The sequence below is a fragment of the Eptatretus burgeri genome, chromosome 1, assembly GCF_056783735.1.
Source record: "Eptatretus burgeri isolate ZD-2024b chromosome 1, Ebu_testis_v1, whole genome shotgun sequence".
Classification (NCBI taxonomy): domain Eukaryota; kingdom Metazoa; phylum Chordata; class Myxini; order Myxiniformes; family Myxinidae; genus Eptatretus; species Eptatretus burgeri.
Genome location: NC_140961.1, coordinates 147,312,896 through 147,328,094, shown reverse-complemented (window position 1 = coordinate 147,328,094; position 15,199 = coordinate 147,312,896). Strand labels below are relative to the sequence as shown.

General features: G+C 40.5%; 1 protein-coding gene across 2 annotated transcripts in view; it reads left to right on the top strand.

Annotated features, from left to right (window-relative positions):
* LOC147035714 (extracellular calcium-sensing receptor-like) overlaps nt 1–15,199 on the top strand; it is a 71,513-nt gene that overhangs the window by 41,827 nt on the left and 14,487 nt on the right. For both annotated transcript variants that reach the window (XM_085898287.1, XM_085898207.1), the window contains exon 7: nt 5,526–5,649. In XM_085898287.1, coding sequence (XP_085754413.1) covers nt 5,526–5,649 — 124 coding nt within the window. The remainder of the gene's footprint in view (nt 1–5,525; nt 5,650–15,199) is intronic.

Sequence of the window (15,199 nt, the reverse complement as noted above, 5' to 3'; positions counted from 1 at the left end):
CCTTGAGCAGCAATAACTTCAACAAAACATTTATTGTAACTCTTCATCAATCCTGCACATCAGCTTGAAGGAATTTTGGCCTATTCCTCCTTACAGAAATACTTCAACTCAGAGATAGTTGTGGGCTTTCTTGCAAGAACAGCTCGCTTCACGTTCTGCCACAACATCTCAATTGGGTGAAGGTCTGAACTTTGACTTGGCTATTCCAAAACACAAAATCTCTTCTCCTTCAGCCATTCTGTTGTATATTTATTTGTGTATTTAGGGTCATTGCCTTGCTGCATTAACCACTTTCTGATGAGCTTCAGCTCACAGACGAATGCCTTGACGTTCTCCTGTTGAATTTGCTGGTAGAATGCAGAATTCATGGTTCCATCAATAACGGCAAGCCATCCGGGTCCTGATGCAGAAAAGCTGCCCCAAACCATAATCCTCCCACCACCATGCTTCACGATTGAGATGAGGTTCTTATGTTGGAATGCAATGTTTGGTTTTTGCCAAATATAACAATCATCATTTAAGCCAAAAAGTTCCACCTTTATCTCATCTGTCCTCAGAACATTCTTCCAATAGCCTTTTGGATCATCCAGGTGGTCTATGGCAAACTTCAGATTGGTGGCAATATTGATCCCATGCACACCATTCGTATTCATTGTTTTCCTGAAGGTAGATTCATGAACATTGATATTACCCAATGCAAGAGAGGCCTGCAAATCCTTAGACATTACCCTCGTGTTCATTTTGACCTCGTAAATTATTGTGCACCTTGTCACTAATATTCTGTGGAGTGTATCTGTGCACTCCCCCCCCCCCCAACCCCCGAGGACTCTTCCAAACCAACTTCCTTTTATGGTCCTATTACACATTTGAGATGTTAACAAAATAAATTTACCGGCACTCTGGAGATATTCAAGATGGCGTCCAAAATGGTCACCAAAATATGCAAAATCATAGAAAATTATATATAACAGCGAAAAACTGTGACAAAATTGTAAATTATTCATTGGAATAATGTGTTTCTCATCATTAGTAACTAGTACCTAGTGATTGAATTTTGTTACAATGCTTAAATTCCAAGATAGCATCCAAAATGGCCGCCACAAACATAAAAATAATAGAAAATTGTATATAACAGCCTGAAACTAGGAATAATATACAGTAAATTAATATTTGGATTCATTGTAATATATGTTCCTGATTATGAGAAACTAATAGGCCTATGTGGTGACTTAAGTTTTGTTGCCATCCATAAAATCCAAGATGTAATTCAAAATGGATTTTACAAAGGTAAAATCATTGGAAATATCAAATGTCAGCCTGAAATAATCATAAATGTAATAATAATAATAATAGAGAGACAGAACCATGGAATATTCTTGTATTCTTATCAATATGTATATGTCTTGTAATTCTTATCAAGGATGTTTATTATTGTTATTGTACTTGGAATTGAATATGGCAGACAATTTGAAAGCCAGAAAACACACACCCACACACACCCACACAAACACACCCCTATACACACCCCGATGCACTTTGAATATTTATATACACTCAAGTATTATGTGTACTAATCTTTTTATGTCTATTTTTTTTCTCTCTTCAGGTTAAATTAGTTTGCTTAGCAAGACCGTAGCTCGTCAAGATCACGATCACAAGTCAAGATGTCAGACATGCAAGAAATAGTTTAATGTAATTGTGAAAAGAAAGTTGTTGAAATGGAAAGAAAATGCAAATGGGAACATTGTGTCATTCATATGTCTGGAATAAAGCATGGATCGTAAACATATTTTTCATAATCGACAAATCCAAATGATAGATTGGCACTTCTGAAAAATATACGGGATTGTCGCGAAGCTGAACCACCAGGTTCTTCATATCGAATGACAGATATCTGTCAGGGCATTCCTGATGAGATCTAGGAGGACGAGGGCTATCACCGAAGATGTTACCAAAGATTTACCCTGAACCTACATCGTTTAACAGCTAGTAAACCATCGAACGATCCTGAAGCTCCTAGACCATCTACCAGCCAAGAAGGAAGAGTAAAGTGCAAGAAAGCATCACAAAAGATCAATTTTGAACCTGATTGTATTTTCTTCAATCCTGAAGGCCGAAGCCATGTGAGAAAGGCAGGCATCGACACAAAGGAAGGCACCTCCTCATTTTAACGTGATGGATGGCAGAAAGTGCTGCAAATAGCAGAATAGAACAATCATGAGTGGCTCTTCAGGCGAATCCGAGGATTTGATTTGTTTGCAGCAGAGGCCCAACACCACCCAAAATGCAGAAAGCAGTATGCAGCCAATTATCATCAACTAGTAATATAACTAATGATCAGGAAACAAATCCCCATGATTATTTTTCCAATTTGCCACATTTTTGAGATGTTATCTTCCTTATTCTATGATTTTGCCCATTTTGGTGGCCATTTTGGACTCCAACTTGAATATCGCCAGAGTGCCGTGAATTTTTTTTTTTTGTTAACATCTCAAATGTGTATTGGGACCATAAAAAGGAAGATGTCATACATCTTGAAGACCACTGCACTGCACTTACCTGCTTGTTACTGAAATATAATATTGTTATATAATTGAAATAATGCTTGAAATATAATTGTTAATCGGGAAAAAGACAAAAAAGTTGGTTTGGTAGAGTTATGGGGGGGGTGGGCACAGATACCCTCTGCAGTTACTCCCCTATTGCTCTTGGAGTGATTTTCGTTGGATGACAGCTTCTGGAAAGAGTAACAATGTTGTTGAATTTTCTCCATTTCTACAATATCTGCCTGAGAGTGGAATGGTGGAGCTCAACATCGTTTGAAATGGTTTTTTTTAAACTCTTTCCAAACCAAAGAACATTGACAACTCTTTTTTTGAGGTCATCAGAAATTTATTTTGATCGGGGCATGACACGTTTCCACAAACCTTTGCGGTGAAGACCACACTTTGATGGTGACGAACAAAGTTTATGTTTTCATATCGGGCAGGGCCACCTAAATTCACTCCTGAGTCTCATCCCATTGATTGAAACACCTTACTGTAATTACCCCTTAATTGAGCTTATTAACCTTGAGGTTCACATGCTTTCTCCGACAAAGCCATTGAATGTTTGATCATTTTGCATAAAAAATAAATGAAAAAGTAGATTTTTTTTGTGTGCAATTTCTTTAATCATGTTCTCTTTATCGATTATTTGGACTTTGATAAAGTGATCACATTTTAGGTCAAATTTGTGTGGAATAGAGAAAATTGGAAAGCGTTTACAAACTTTTTCTCACCACTGTACGCACAATTCCTGCATGACTACTTATATATAGCATGTCCTGGATCATTCTTCTCATTCCGCTGCCTTGACCGGTGTTTTGCCACTCACTCCGCTCATTGCTCAAACACGGCTCCCAAGCGCAAGACCAGTGCCGGTGATGTGTCAACTGCCAAGAGGCAAAATAAAGTGATGAGTCTGAGCGACAAAGTGGAGCTGCTGGACCAGCTGGCAAGAGGACAGAATGTGGCCTCAAGGCACACTGTGTAGAATAAACAAATCAACCATTCAAGACATACGGAAGAACGACAATGCGATCCGAGATAGTCTTGCGGCGAGCGCTGTACCGAGCACCAAAGTGGTCACCCACGCCCGAGATGTTCACGTAGAAAGTATGGAGAAGGCTTTCAGTGTATGGATGGAACGACAATGCACAGAAGAACATGCCTTTAAGTGGACCTCTCTTTCATGCAAAGGCAATGCATATCTAAATACATCTGGCTGGCATGGTTGGCGCTAGCACGAGTGATGTGGGCACGAGCGACCCCAGTCTATGGGACAAGTGGGAGGCTAGGAGGATGAGTTATGGGGTTGGCGAGAAAGGCTGGGAGGGTGCAGGGTGTAGGCAAAGAATGACATGGATGGGATGAGGGGGAAGCCAAGATGAGACAGGATGAAGGAGAAACATTGTGGATATGTGTGGTGGAAGGCTTGGAGAGGGTGGGGGGATTTTCGAATTTTGGAGGGGTGCTCTCCATCGGGGGGAAGGCAAGACCTTAATTTGCATTCTCTCCATTTTGTTAGTGCTTTGGAACTTCGACTGCCTTACCTTTGTTTGTTGAATATATATATATATATATATATATATATATATATATATATATATATATATATATATATATATATATATATATATATATATCTGGGAAAAAATCTCCCAATCATCAGCATTAAAAACAAAATTTGTACACATGGATGAGGCTCATGGAAGAGCTTGAACAGAATGGAATGTTCAACATGGAGAGGGTAAACACCAATAGCATAGTTTAGATGAGAGTGAGATTAAGGGGAGGATGAGAAGGTCAAATGGGGTGAACAAAGCTGCACACTAGCTAAATTAAACACAGCAAGAAAGGGGAAAGTGGGGTTGAAACAGAAAAGGAACAAACCAACCTACAACTATGAAATGAAAAGAGGTGAGGGAGAAAAAAAAGGTGAGGGAGAGGGAGAAAAAAATCACAATAACTTGGAAAAGGCAGGAAGTCCTTGTTAATTGGGTCATTTGTGGGGTGTAAGAGATCATGAGTATGGATGGGGGTGGGGAACAGGTGGTGGTGAATAGCAGTCTTGAAGCCTTGAATGGAAGAATTGGAATGAACAGATGGGGTTGGTTTGTTCCACAGATGAGAAAAAGAGGAAAAAATGAGTATACATGAGCACGAAGCCTGGATTTTTAGAATTTACCAAGAAGAGGATTATTTACAAACACTGTACACATTGCAGACTCCTGGATACAAAGAATACATAGAGGCCACCAATCTCTCAGTGAAGGAACAGTAACTGGCTGAGCCATTCAGCTTTCTCATCGGAGTCGCCATTGATTTTGAATGTCTTACTTTCCATGGCATCAAAAAGAGCAAGGTGTTAGGTAGGCCACCAGTCCAAATGGGAGAAAAGTACTTCATAAAGCTGTGAATGAAGGCCTTATAGGTTGTCAAAAGTTCAGATTGGCCACGCAAAGACCTTGCACAATGAAGGATGCCCATTCGGCGGCTGGCTTTGGCCACCATCTCAGAAATATGTTTTGCCCAAGAAACGTCATGGCTTATGGTGAGGTCCAAAATTTTGAATGACCTAACCTCTTGAAATAGTTTGTTTGCGAAGTCGATGGGAGGGTTTTCCACATGGTACATTCAGAGAGACAGGTTGAGTGTGTATTATTTGGTGATGTTGCATTATATGTTCAAAGTGTTTGTTTCTGCAGAGAAGAGAAAAGAGGATAAAATGAGTGAAGATGAGTAGTGAGCCAGGATTTGGTGGTTTAACAAGAAGAGGGTTACTGGCAGACTGTGTGAAGCCTCAAAAGGATAAGAATGTGACGATAACAATGTGAGATAGATTATTAACTTTGTGCATAGAATATTAATAAATGTGTGCAGAAGCAAAAGTACAATCATGGTGAGAAGTTCTTCTTTACCGTTGCTGTCAATTGTTGCTATTTTGAAAAACCTCCGGAGAACTGGAAGACAAATCTTTTTCAGGTTCCACAGTCGGTGTGCAGTGAGCCGTGTGTCACCGGAACACGGAAGGTTGCACGTAAAGGGGAACCGTTCTGCTGCTTTGACTGTATCTCTTGCACAAGTCAAGAATATTCCAATGGAACAGGTTTGTTTTTAATAAACGTTATTCATTTAAAATTGAGAAGAAAGTGAAAAACTGATAATGAGTAACCGATAATCTAATTGTTTTCTCATTTTGTAAAGCATGCTCATGTACCTCGTTTGAGGTGTTCAGTACTGGGTTGTGTGTGCAGGGTATAAATTCACTTTTTGGGGTTGATTGTTAAATTAGCACTCTTGCAGTGAATTTTTACGCTCGGACAGGGATGCAGACAACTAAGATTACCTGGATAAGGGGGACCACCAAGGTTATGTAGAAGAAAAAGTAATTTTATTCATGTACTCTCAATTATAATGGTTGCTGGTGCTTTATTAATTTAATTTTTATGCTATGAGTCGAATTGGCTGTCAGTTATGTTTCCCTTTACCCAAGAGTCTTTTGACCTAAATGTTGATAAAAGGAATGTCTTGCTATGAAACAAAGTGACCTGGTTGATAACACTGAAACTTTTGCCATGATTATGTCATTGTCTTTCACCTAGTGGACACGTATTGCAGTTGGAGTTCTTTTGCCTAATGCTTATCAGCCCCCTCCACTCCCACAAAAGCATATAAATGCTAGGAAATGTAATCTTAGCTTAGTGCAAATCAATGTGGATGTTTACCATCTCAGTGTTTTGGACTCTGTGGTACCATGAAAGAATAAATGTTCTCTGATCAAAAGTACTTTTCGTTGTGGACAGTGAATTAATTGTTTCTTTCAAATTGAGTAACATGATTTACACCAGGTCGGTTAATAGAACAAATCAGAAAATCCCACAACAGTTATAAATCTTAAATTTTGATTCCGACGTTCACTGGCATCGTTTATTTTTTGCCACAAATGAAATTGTTTCCCTAACATTTCATACTTGCTTCACATGCACATGCTGGGTTCAGTAAACCTGTAAATCCATCAGCAGATGTATAATGGAGGAGGGCTCCAGCCAAGTACAGTTAATGGAGGATAATATGACCGAGCCAGGACAATGGAGTGTCATGGTGGTTTAGAGAAGTTTGTGAAAAGTTTCATGATGCTGGTGATTATCTAACAATTGTTTTTGTTCGAAATAGAGTGAGCTAAAATATCATTGTTTCATTGAAGTTTTGTTCAAATTTTATTCATTTGTGTTGAGAAAATAACTTTAAAGATTACTTGGAATGAATCCATCAGTTGATATGGATTTTGTACTAAACATGGAGCTACAGACATCATCTGACAGATTGCAATATTTGTGAAGTTGAGACCATTCTAGTGTTCTGAGAAAAGGGAAATAAGTGCCTCAGCTGCTGGGAGCTGCCAACCCAACAAACAGAAATAAAAGCTGGTGATGTCCAACTACCACTCTGACAAAATGAAATGGAAGACCAATAAGGAACCTGAAGAAGTAAAGAGCAAAGATGGAATCATCAGGAGGAACCTGGTTAGGATTCTGGTTTCAGCCACGACTCCACAACCCTCTAACCCATCCAGGCATAGCCAAGCGAGCCTTCCAGCAAAACTTCTGCAATAATTAAATTCTCCTTTGAAAGACAGATAAGGAAAGAGATGAATAGAGAGTAAAAGAGAAGAAAAAGAAGAAAAAGCAAGAATTATAATGACTAAAGAATTGTGAAAAAAAATGATAAAGAAGCTTGAAAAGAACAAAAAAAAAAGATGTCGGGAAGAGTCCGGACAGATAGAGTTCAGCAGTTAATCCCCAGGTTCAAATGCAGAAACATGTACAAGCTTCCAGAGGTCTATCAGCAGGGAATCACAGTCCACACATCATCAGCATATGGCACAAATATAATGAATTTGAAGACCAAGAAAGAACCGGAAAAAGTAAAGAGCAAAGATGAAGTAATCAGGAGGAACCTGGATCGGATTAAACTGATCAAGACAAATGATCTGATGATAATGATGATTTGATGACAAACGCATCTGAACAAGTGTGTGTTGTGGCACATCCTCAGAGAGTAAGGAATAGGGGAGAATTGCATACATACAGTGGTGCAGCCTGGTGTTGGTTCAGTGGTTCGGGTGGCAGGTTGGGATCCTAGGGTCCTGAGTTCAAGCCCCATTGGCCGCTGAATTAATACACCAGGGGGTTGACTCAGCCTGTCATCCTTCCGAGGTCGTCGAAATGAGTACCAGTTCCAGTGTGTGTAGTGGTAGAGGGGCACTGCATCAGCGACACAGTCGCGCTTCAAGAAATGATTGCTGTGATAGCAGTTAAGCTGCCATACGACCACCACAGTGGTGCAAAAAAGTCTATGAACCCTTTGCAATTTTCTGTATTTGTGCATTAATTTGAACAAAAATGAGATCAGATGTTCATCTAACTCCTAATAATAGATAAAGACAACCTGATTAAACAAAAACACACAAAAAAATCTAGTTTTTCATTAATTTATTGAGTAAGTTGATCCAACATTCAATTTATTTGTTGGAAAAAGTATGTGAATCTTTTTGTGTTGTTTGTTTGTCAAGGTGAGTCGTGAGCTAGGATTCAGGTGAGTAATGGGCCAGACAAGAGCCTGGAATCGTCATTCAGTAACTGGTGGCACCCCCTTGAGCAGCAATAACTTCAAGCAAACATTTCCTGTCACTCTGGATCAGTCCTGCACATCAACTTGGATGAATTTTGCCCATTCCTCCTTAACGAACTGGTTTAACTCAGAGATATTTGTGAGCTTTCTTGCATGAACTGCTTGCTTCAGGTTCTGCGACAACATTTCAATTGGGTTAAGGTCCTGACTTTGACTTGGCCATTCCAAAATGCAAATTATTTTCTGATTCAGCCATTCCGTTGTAGATTTACTTGTGTGTTTCAGATTGTTGACTTGCTGTATGACCTACTTTCTGTTAAACTCCAGCTCATGGACAGGTGCCCTGACATTCTCCTGTAGAGTTTGCAAGTACAATCCACAATTCATGATTGCGTAAATGATGGCAAGCCATCTGGGTCCTGAGGCAGCAAAGCAGCCCCAAACCATGACACTCCTACCACCATTCTTCACGGTTGGGATGAGGTTCTTATGTTGGAATACAGTGTTTGGTTTTTCCCAACCATAACATTTGTCAATTTAGCCAAAGCGTTCCACTTTCGACTCATCTGTCCATAAATCATTCTTCCAATGGCCTTCTGGATCACTCAAGTGGTCTTTGGCAAACTAATGACGGGTGGCAATCTTCTTCATCGAGAGCAGTGGTTTCCTCCTTGCTCCATCAATGCACACCATTCTTATATGTTCAGTGTTTTCCTGATGGTGGACTCATGAACACTGACATTACCTATTGCAAGAGAGGCCTGCAGATCCTGAGACACAACCCAGGGGTTCATCATTCTGACCTCCTGGGTTTTTGTATGCCTTGCTCTTGGAGTGCTTTTTGTTGGATGACCGCTCCTGGAAAGAATAACAATGGTGCTGAATTTTCATCATTTGTACACTATCTGCCTGACAGTGGATTTTTGGAGCCCAACCAACATGTTAAGAAATGGTATTGTAACACTTTCAAAACCAATGAGCAATCGAAACTCTTTTTCTGATGTCCTCAGAAATCTCTTTAGAGGTGGGCATGACATGCTGCCACAAACGTATGTGGTAAGACCAGACTCTGATGGTGATGAACAACATTTATGTTTTTCAAATCGGGCAGGGCCACCTAAATTCACTCCTGATTGTTATCCCATTGTTTGAAACACATGACTGTCATTACCCCCTTAATTGTGCTGATTAACCTAGAGGTTCACACTTTTTTCGACAAAGAAATTGAATGTTGGATCATTTTGCTCAACAGATGAATGAAAAAGTAGAATTTTTTGTGATATTTGTTTAATGAGGTTCTTTTTATCTATTATTAGGAATTAGTTAAAGATCTGATGATATTTTAGCTCATATTGATGCAGAAATATAGAAAATTTGAAAGATAAAGATCTGATCACATTTTACGTCATATTTATGCAGAAATACAGAAAATTTGTAAGAGTTCACAAACTTTTTCTCACCACTGTAACTTTAATATTAGACTTGTGAAAAGTTTGTGGGAATTTATTTTTCTTGAAAGAATTTCCTTTGAACTATTTCCCAACATTTGAATGTCATTCTGGATTAATCCCATCCATGAGATGTAAAATGCTAACTGCACTTTGAGTCATCCCATTTGTAAAGGGTGGGAAGGCAACTGCTTTCTGCCAGAAAGACACTAGGTGTATCAAATGGAAAGCAACATCTGACAAAGGTGCTTGTTCCTTGTAGTTCATTGTTGATTTTGAAGAAATTGAAAGATAAAGAAAAAAACCCGGAATTAAAAGATAAAACTTATTTTCAGTATGCAGTTATCCAATAATAATTATAGCTTTATATGATGAACATGTGTCATGGCAGTAATTATAATCTATCTATAATTCCAGCAATCTGTGTGTGTGTGTGTGTGTGTGTGTGTGTCTGTGTCTGTGTCTGTAGGCCTATGTGTGTGCCCGTGTGTGTGTCTGTGTGTGTCTGTGTGTGTCTGTGTGTGTCTGTGTGTGCCTGTGTGTGTCTGTGGGTGTCTTTGTGTGTCTGTGTGTCTGTGTGTGTCTGACCGCTGTTTCTCAACAATCGCTGGTCCGATCTAATCGAAACTTGCCAGGTATATTGCTGGGGCCTGAGGATGTGCCTTTTCAGGGTTTGATATTAATCGGACAAGTGCTTCCCAAGTTATGGCCATTTATTTACCAAACCAATGACAAGACACGTTGTTGCGTGGGCGTGGCCGATGGGGAAGGGAAGCTCTGCCGCGTTCCCCATTACAGGTTACAACGTACGGACTTCCGGAGATTGATGACTTCGTGTATTCTAATAATTTCTCGATTTCTTATGCGCATTTATAGATAAACACAATGCCGCAAGTTATGATCGTTTTCATATGAGACGGTGCATAAATTTAGGTAACATCAGAGTGCTAGTATGCTCCGAACCAGGAAGTAATTTTTTTCTCTGTCTTCTCTTCTCTTTTTGTTTTTCCTTGCAATGACATTGCAAAAAGGCAAAATACGTTGGCGCTAATTGAATAATTGGCCATTAAAACCTAAATTGCGAATCATCGTAACTGTGATATGCGAACTTCCGTGCCACGCACGTACGTGCACGCGAGAGTGAAGAAACGGCCTGTGTGATTTTTTTTTGTTGCTCGAGGTTGGAATCTTTATTTATTTATTTATTTTTTTTTTTTACGGGCACGTACTAGTCTATCTATAATTCCAGCAATCTCTGTGTGTGGTTGTCTGTTTGTCTGTCTGCAACCGCCGTTTCTCGATGACCGCTGGTCCGATCTCATTGAAACTTGCCAGGAATATTGTGGGGGTCCCGCGGATGTGCCTTTTCGTAGTTTGATATCGATCGGACGAGCGGTTCCAAAGTTTCGTCCATTTTTTGCTTTTTCAGTGTTGAAAAGGTGTATATAGGCAGCTGAAGGTGTCGTTCCACCTTCTCACCATATCATGCCATTTTTCCCCAAATTATTAATAACCAGACGACCACCGGTCCGATCGGATTGAAACTTGCCAGGAATATTGCCGGGGGGCGCGGATGTGCCTTTTCGAGGTTTGATATCGATCGGACGAGCGGTTCCAAAGTTACGGCCATGTATCTGTGAACCAATGACAGGACACGGTGATATGACGTCACGAATGACGTCATAATTAATATTTATATATTTTTTTATTGAAGGATTGACGTCACAATTCTACTTCATTTGGTATGACGTCACAATCGACACTGGCGACCTGGGTATGTGCCTTTTCAAAGTTTGATATCGTTCTTCCTCATCCATTTCAGCTGTTTTCCAAGTGTCTCCCAAGGTTTGAAAGCTGTTCTTTCCCAAGGTTTGATTTAATTAATCCCAAGGTTTGATTATTATTTAATTATTAATTTATTTAATTATTTACTCCCAAGGTTTCATTATTATTCAAATTATTCATTAATCCCAAGGTCTGAATTTTCCCGAGGGAAACAGCTGTTTCCCAAGGGTTTGAAAGATGTTTTTCCCAAGGTTGGAATTAATCGTTGGGCTTGGTAGACATTTGTGAATACATTTAAAGAGAGAGGGGTGAGAGAGGAGGGGCGTGAGAGAAGGGCGAGAGAGGGGGTGAGAGGGCGGGCAAGAGAGGGGAGGGAGAGAGGAGGGGGCAGAGGAGGGGGAGAGAGGGGGCGAGAGAGAGGAGGGGTGACAGAGGAGGGGGTGTGAGGGGGTGGTGGCAAGAGAGGGGAGGGAGAGAGGAGGGGGAGAGAGAAGGGAAAGAGGAGGGGGAGAGAGAAGGGCGAGAGAGGGGGTGAGAGGGGGGGCAAGAGAAGGGAGAGAGGAGGGGTGAGAGAGAAGGGCGAGAGAGGGGTGAGAGGGGGGAAAGAGTGGGGAGGGAGAGAGGAGGGGGAGAGAGAAGGGCAAGAGAGGGGTGAGAGGGGGGCAAGAGTGGGGAGGGAGAGAGGAGGGGGGAGAGAGAAGGGCAAGAGAGGGGTGAGAGGGGGGCAAGAGAAGGGAGAGAGGAGGAGGGAGAGAGAATGGCGAGAGAGGAGGGTGAGGGGGGCAAGATAGGGGAGGGACAGAGGAGGGGAGAGAGGGGGCAGAGAGGGGGGAGAGAGGGGGGTGAGAGAGAGGGAGCGTCACAATTCTTCTTCTTTGTTTGATATGACGTCACAATTGATGCTGTGGACCTGATACTGCAGGCACGAAGCTGCACATACTGGCACGCATCTACGGGCCCGCCCCTACGGGCCCGCACTAGTGTTTTTAATAACAGGTTATTCTTATATAGGTGTAATAGGTGCATGTCACCTATGAACTAAATAAATAAAGAACAAAATAAAAGAAGTAGAATTTGCTAACAAAGGAAAACTTGGATTTGCTCGGACAAGGTTTCAACAGTGACTCGCTGTTGAGTGTTCTTTTGTAACTTCAGAAACTAATTTTGACGTTCCTTCATGCCCCTTGGTTTTGAATTTCATTTTTTATTGAAGAATATATTTTCATGTAATCATGCTTTACAAGAACATATTAATATTTTATATCCATATGTTTCATCTATTCTTCAAATTCCTCTTCACTGCATAATGTGTAACAGTTGTCAATGGTGAATTTAATTATACTGACAAAATGTACCTGGGAATTTTTTTTAATTTGCGTTATTTCTTATTAATTTAAGAAGTGGCTGAAACTATGGTTCTGATCATTAAATTAAATGTTGAATGTCTTTATCATTAAATTTAAATGAATTAACTTGAATGTCTCAATATTGTGTACTCGGAACTGATTTTCTCCTTCAGGCATTCAATTATCCAACACAGATTTTTTCAGACTCTCATCTAAATCTCCAGTTTCAGAAATATCATCAAAATATTCATGATGAACACATGTGATCAGTTTATTATGCTTCTGCTGACGAAGTCGCCAGAGGCACTATGTTTTTGGGTTGTCCGTCTGTACGTATGGACGGATGTACTTACGTATGTATGTCCATTCTAAGTTTGCCTTTTTTTCTCTGCAACTGCTTATCCAAATGACCCAAAATTTTCACCATAGGTGTGATTACTCGTGCATAATCTTTTCATGATAATTATAATGTCATAGGTCATTTGGTGTGGTCGCTATGTTAGAAAAATGGAAAAAAAATCTTTGTACCTCTATCTCCAAAACCGCTCCATGGAAAAAATTAAAACTTGGCACGTGTCAATCACTCCCCATTGGAAATGTGATTTTTTTTGATGATGTCATGGGTGGCTTCGTTATGACATCGTCATAGTATCTGTAAAATGCTTTATCCAATTAGTATGAAAACTTTTGAGGGTCATCTCTTGTATTGTAAAAAATTGTATTAGTGAAAAAAATTGATAATGTCATCAGTAAAATCGTTCAGCAGCCATGTTTTTTTAACATAAAAGTCTTCAAAAATATTTTCTAAAATGACTGAACAGATCGAGGGGAAACTTTGCAGGTATGATCGCCTATCCATGAGGAACAAAAAGTTCTCTAACTATATCATAGGTCGCATGGTTGGGTAACTATGTGATGTAATAATGTGTGCGGAGGCATATCTGGTGACATCACAATATGGAAGAGTGCCCTACCAGTTAATTCTATTGTGACAAGCGGTTTTGCACTACAGTTGTATTATATCATTACCCACACCAAAGGAGAAGGTATTGCATTTGCGTCCGTTTGTTTGTTTGTATTTTTGTTTGTCTGCCTGTCTGCACAGAACTTTCGTGTTTTTCTCCACAAGTGCTCGTTGGATTGAGACAAAATTTCCTAGATCGATGCATCCACTCATGTAAAATGTTTTAATGATAACACTGAACAACAAATTTCAATTTTTTTTTTTTTACTGGAGATGCGTAAAGTGATTAAGACTAATTTGGGTACGCTGATTTCAAAAATCATAACCGTTTTGCTGTATCACGTCAGGATTTTCAGGAACAGAAATATTCCCATTGCCTAGAAGTCAGGATTTCAATGAAATTTACATATGTCTTTAACATGTCTATTTCGTACAATTGTTGTTAACTTGTGTTATATTTATTTCTTTCAGATAAAGATGAGTAGGCGTTCCTGTACCAATCATTCTGACAACTTCTGTTATGTCTGTGGTCGGTATACCAAAAAAGATCAACAGCGAAGTATATCTACAGCAGTGAAAATGAAGGCCGCCTACTTTCACTACTTCGGGTGTAAGGTGGGGGACCAAGAACAGAGCTGGGCACCACACATCTGCTGCACAAGCTGTCACACAACCTTGACTCAGTGGTTGGTGGGCAAGCGCGCGAGCATGCCATTTGCGGTGCCCATGATATGGCGTGAGCCGCAGAATCATCATGATGATTGTTATTTCTGCTGCACAAGCATCGCTGGCTTCAACAAGAAGAATAAAGGTCACATCAAGTACGCTGACTGCGTCTCTGCTCGTAAACCTGTGCCTCATGATGACGAGAACCCCGTTCCAACACCTCCAGCTGATCAGAACATAGCTGTAAGCAGTGGTGAAGAGGATGGTGATGATGAACCTTTTGAACCCGACACTCAAGAATCACACCTTCTGAACCAGGGAGACTTAAATGATCTTGTAAGAGATCTCTCGCTGTCAAAGGCGAAGGCAGAGCTGCTTGGATCAAGGCTGCAGCAGTGGAATCTACTTGAACCTAACACCAAGATATCCTTGTTCAGAGCACGTCACAGAGACATGGCTGAGTTCTTTGAGATGGAAGACACGATGACATTCTGCAGTGACATCAACGGTCTGTTGAAAGAACTTGGGTGTGATCACGATCCTGCAGACTGGCGCCTCTTCATCGACTCGGGGAAGAACAGCTTGAAGGCTGTTTTGCTCCACAATGGCAACGAGAAACCATCAGTCCCACTGGCTCACGCGTTCGGCATGACAGAGACCTATGAGACTATGTGGCAGCTGCTTGATTCCATCAAGTACAATGACTTCAACTGGCACATCTGCGGAGACTTGAAAGTGGTAGCGCTGTTGTTAGGGCTGCAGTCAGGCTACACAAAATACATGTGCTTCCTTTGTCTCTGGGAGAGCAGAGACGAC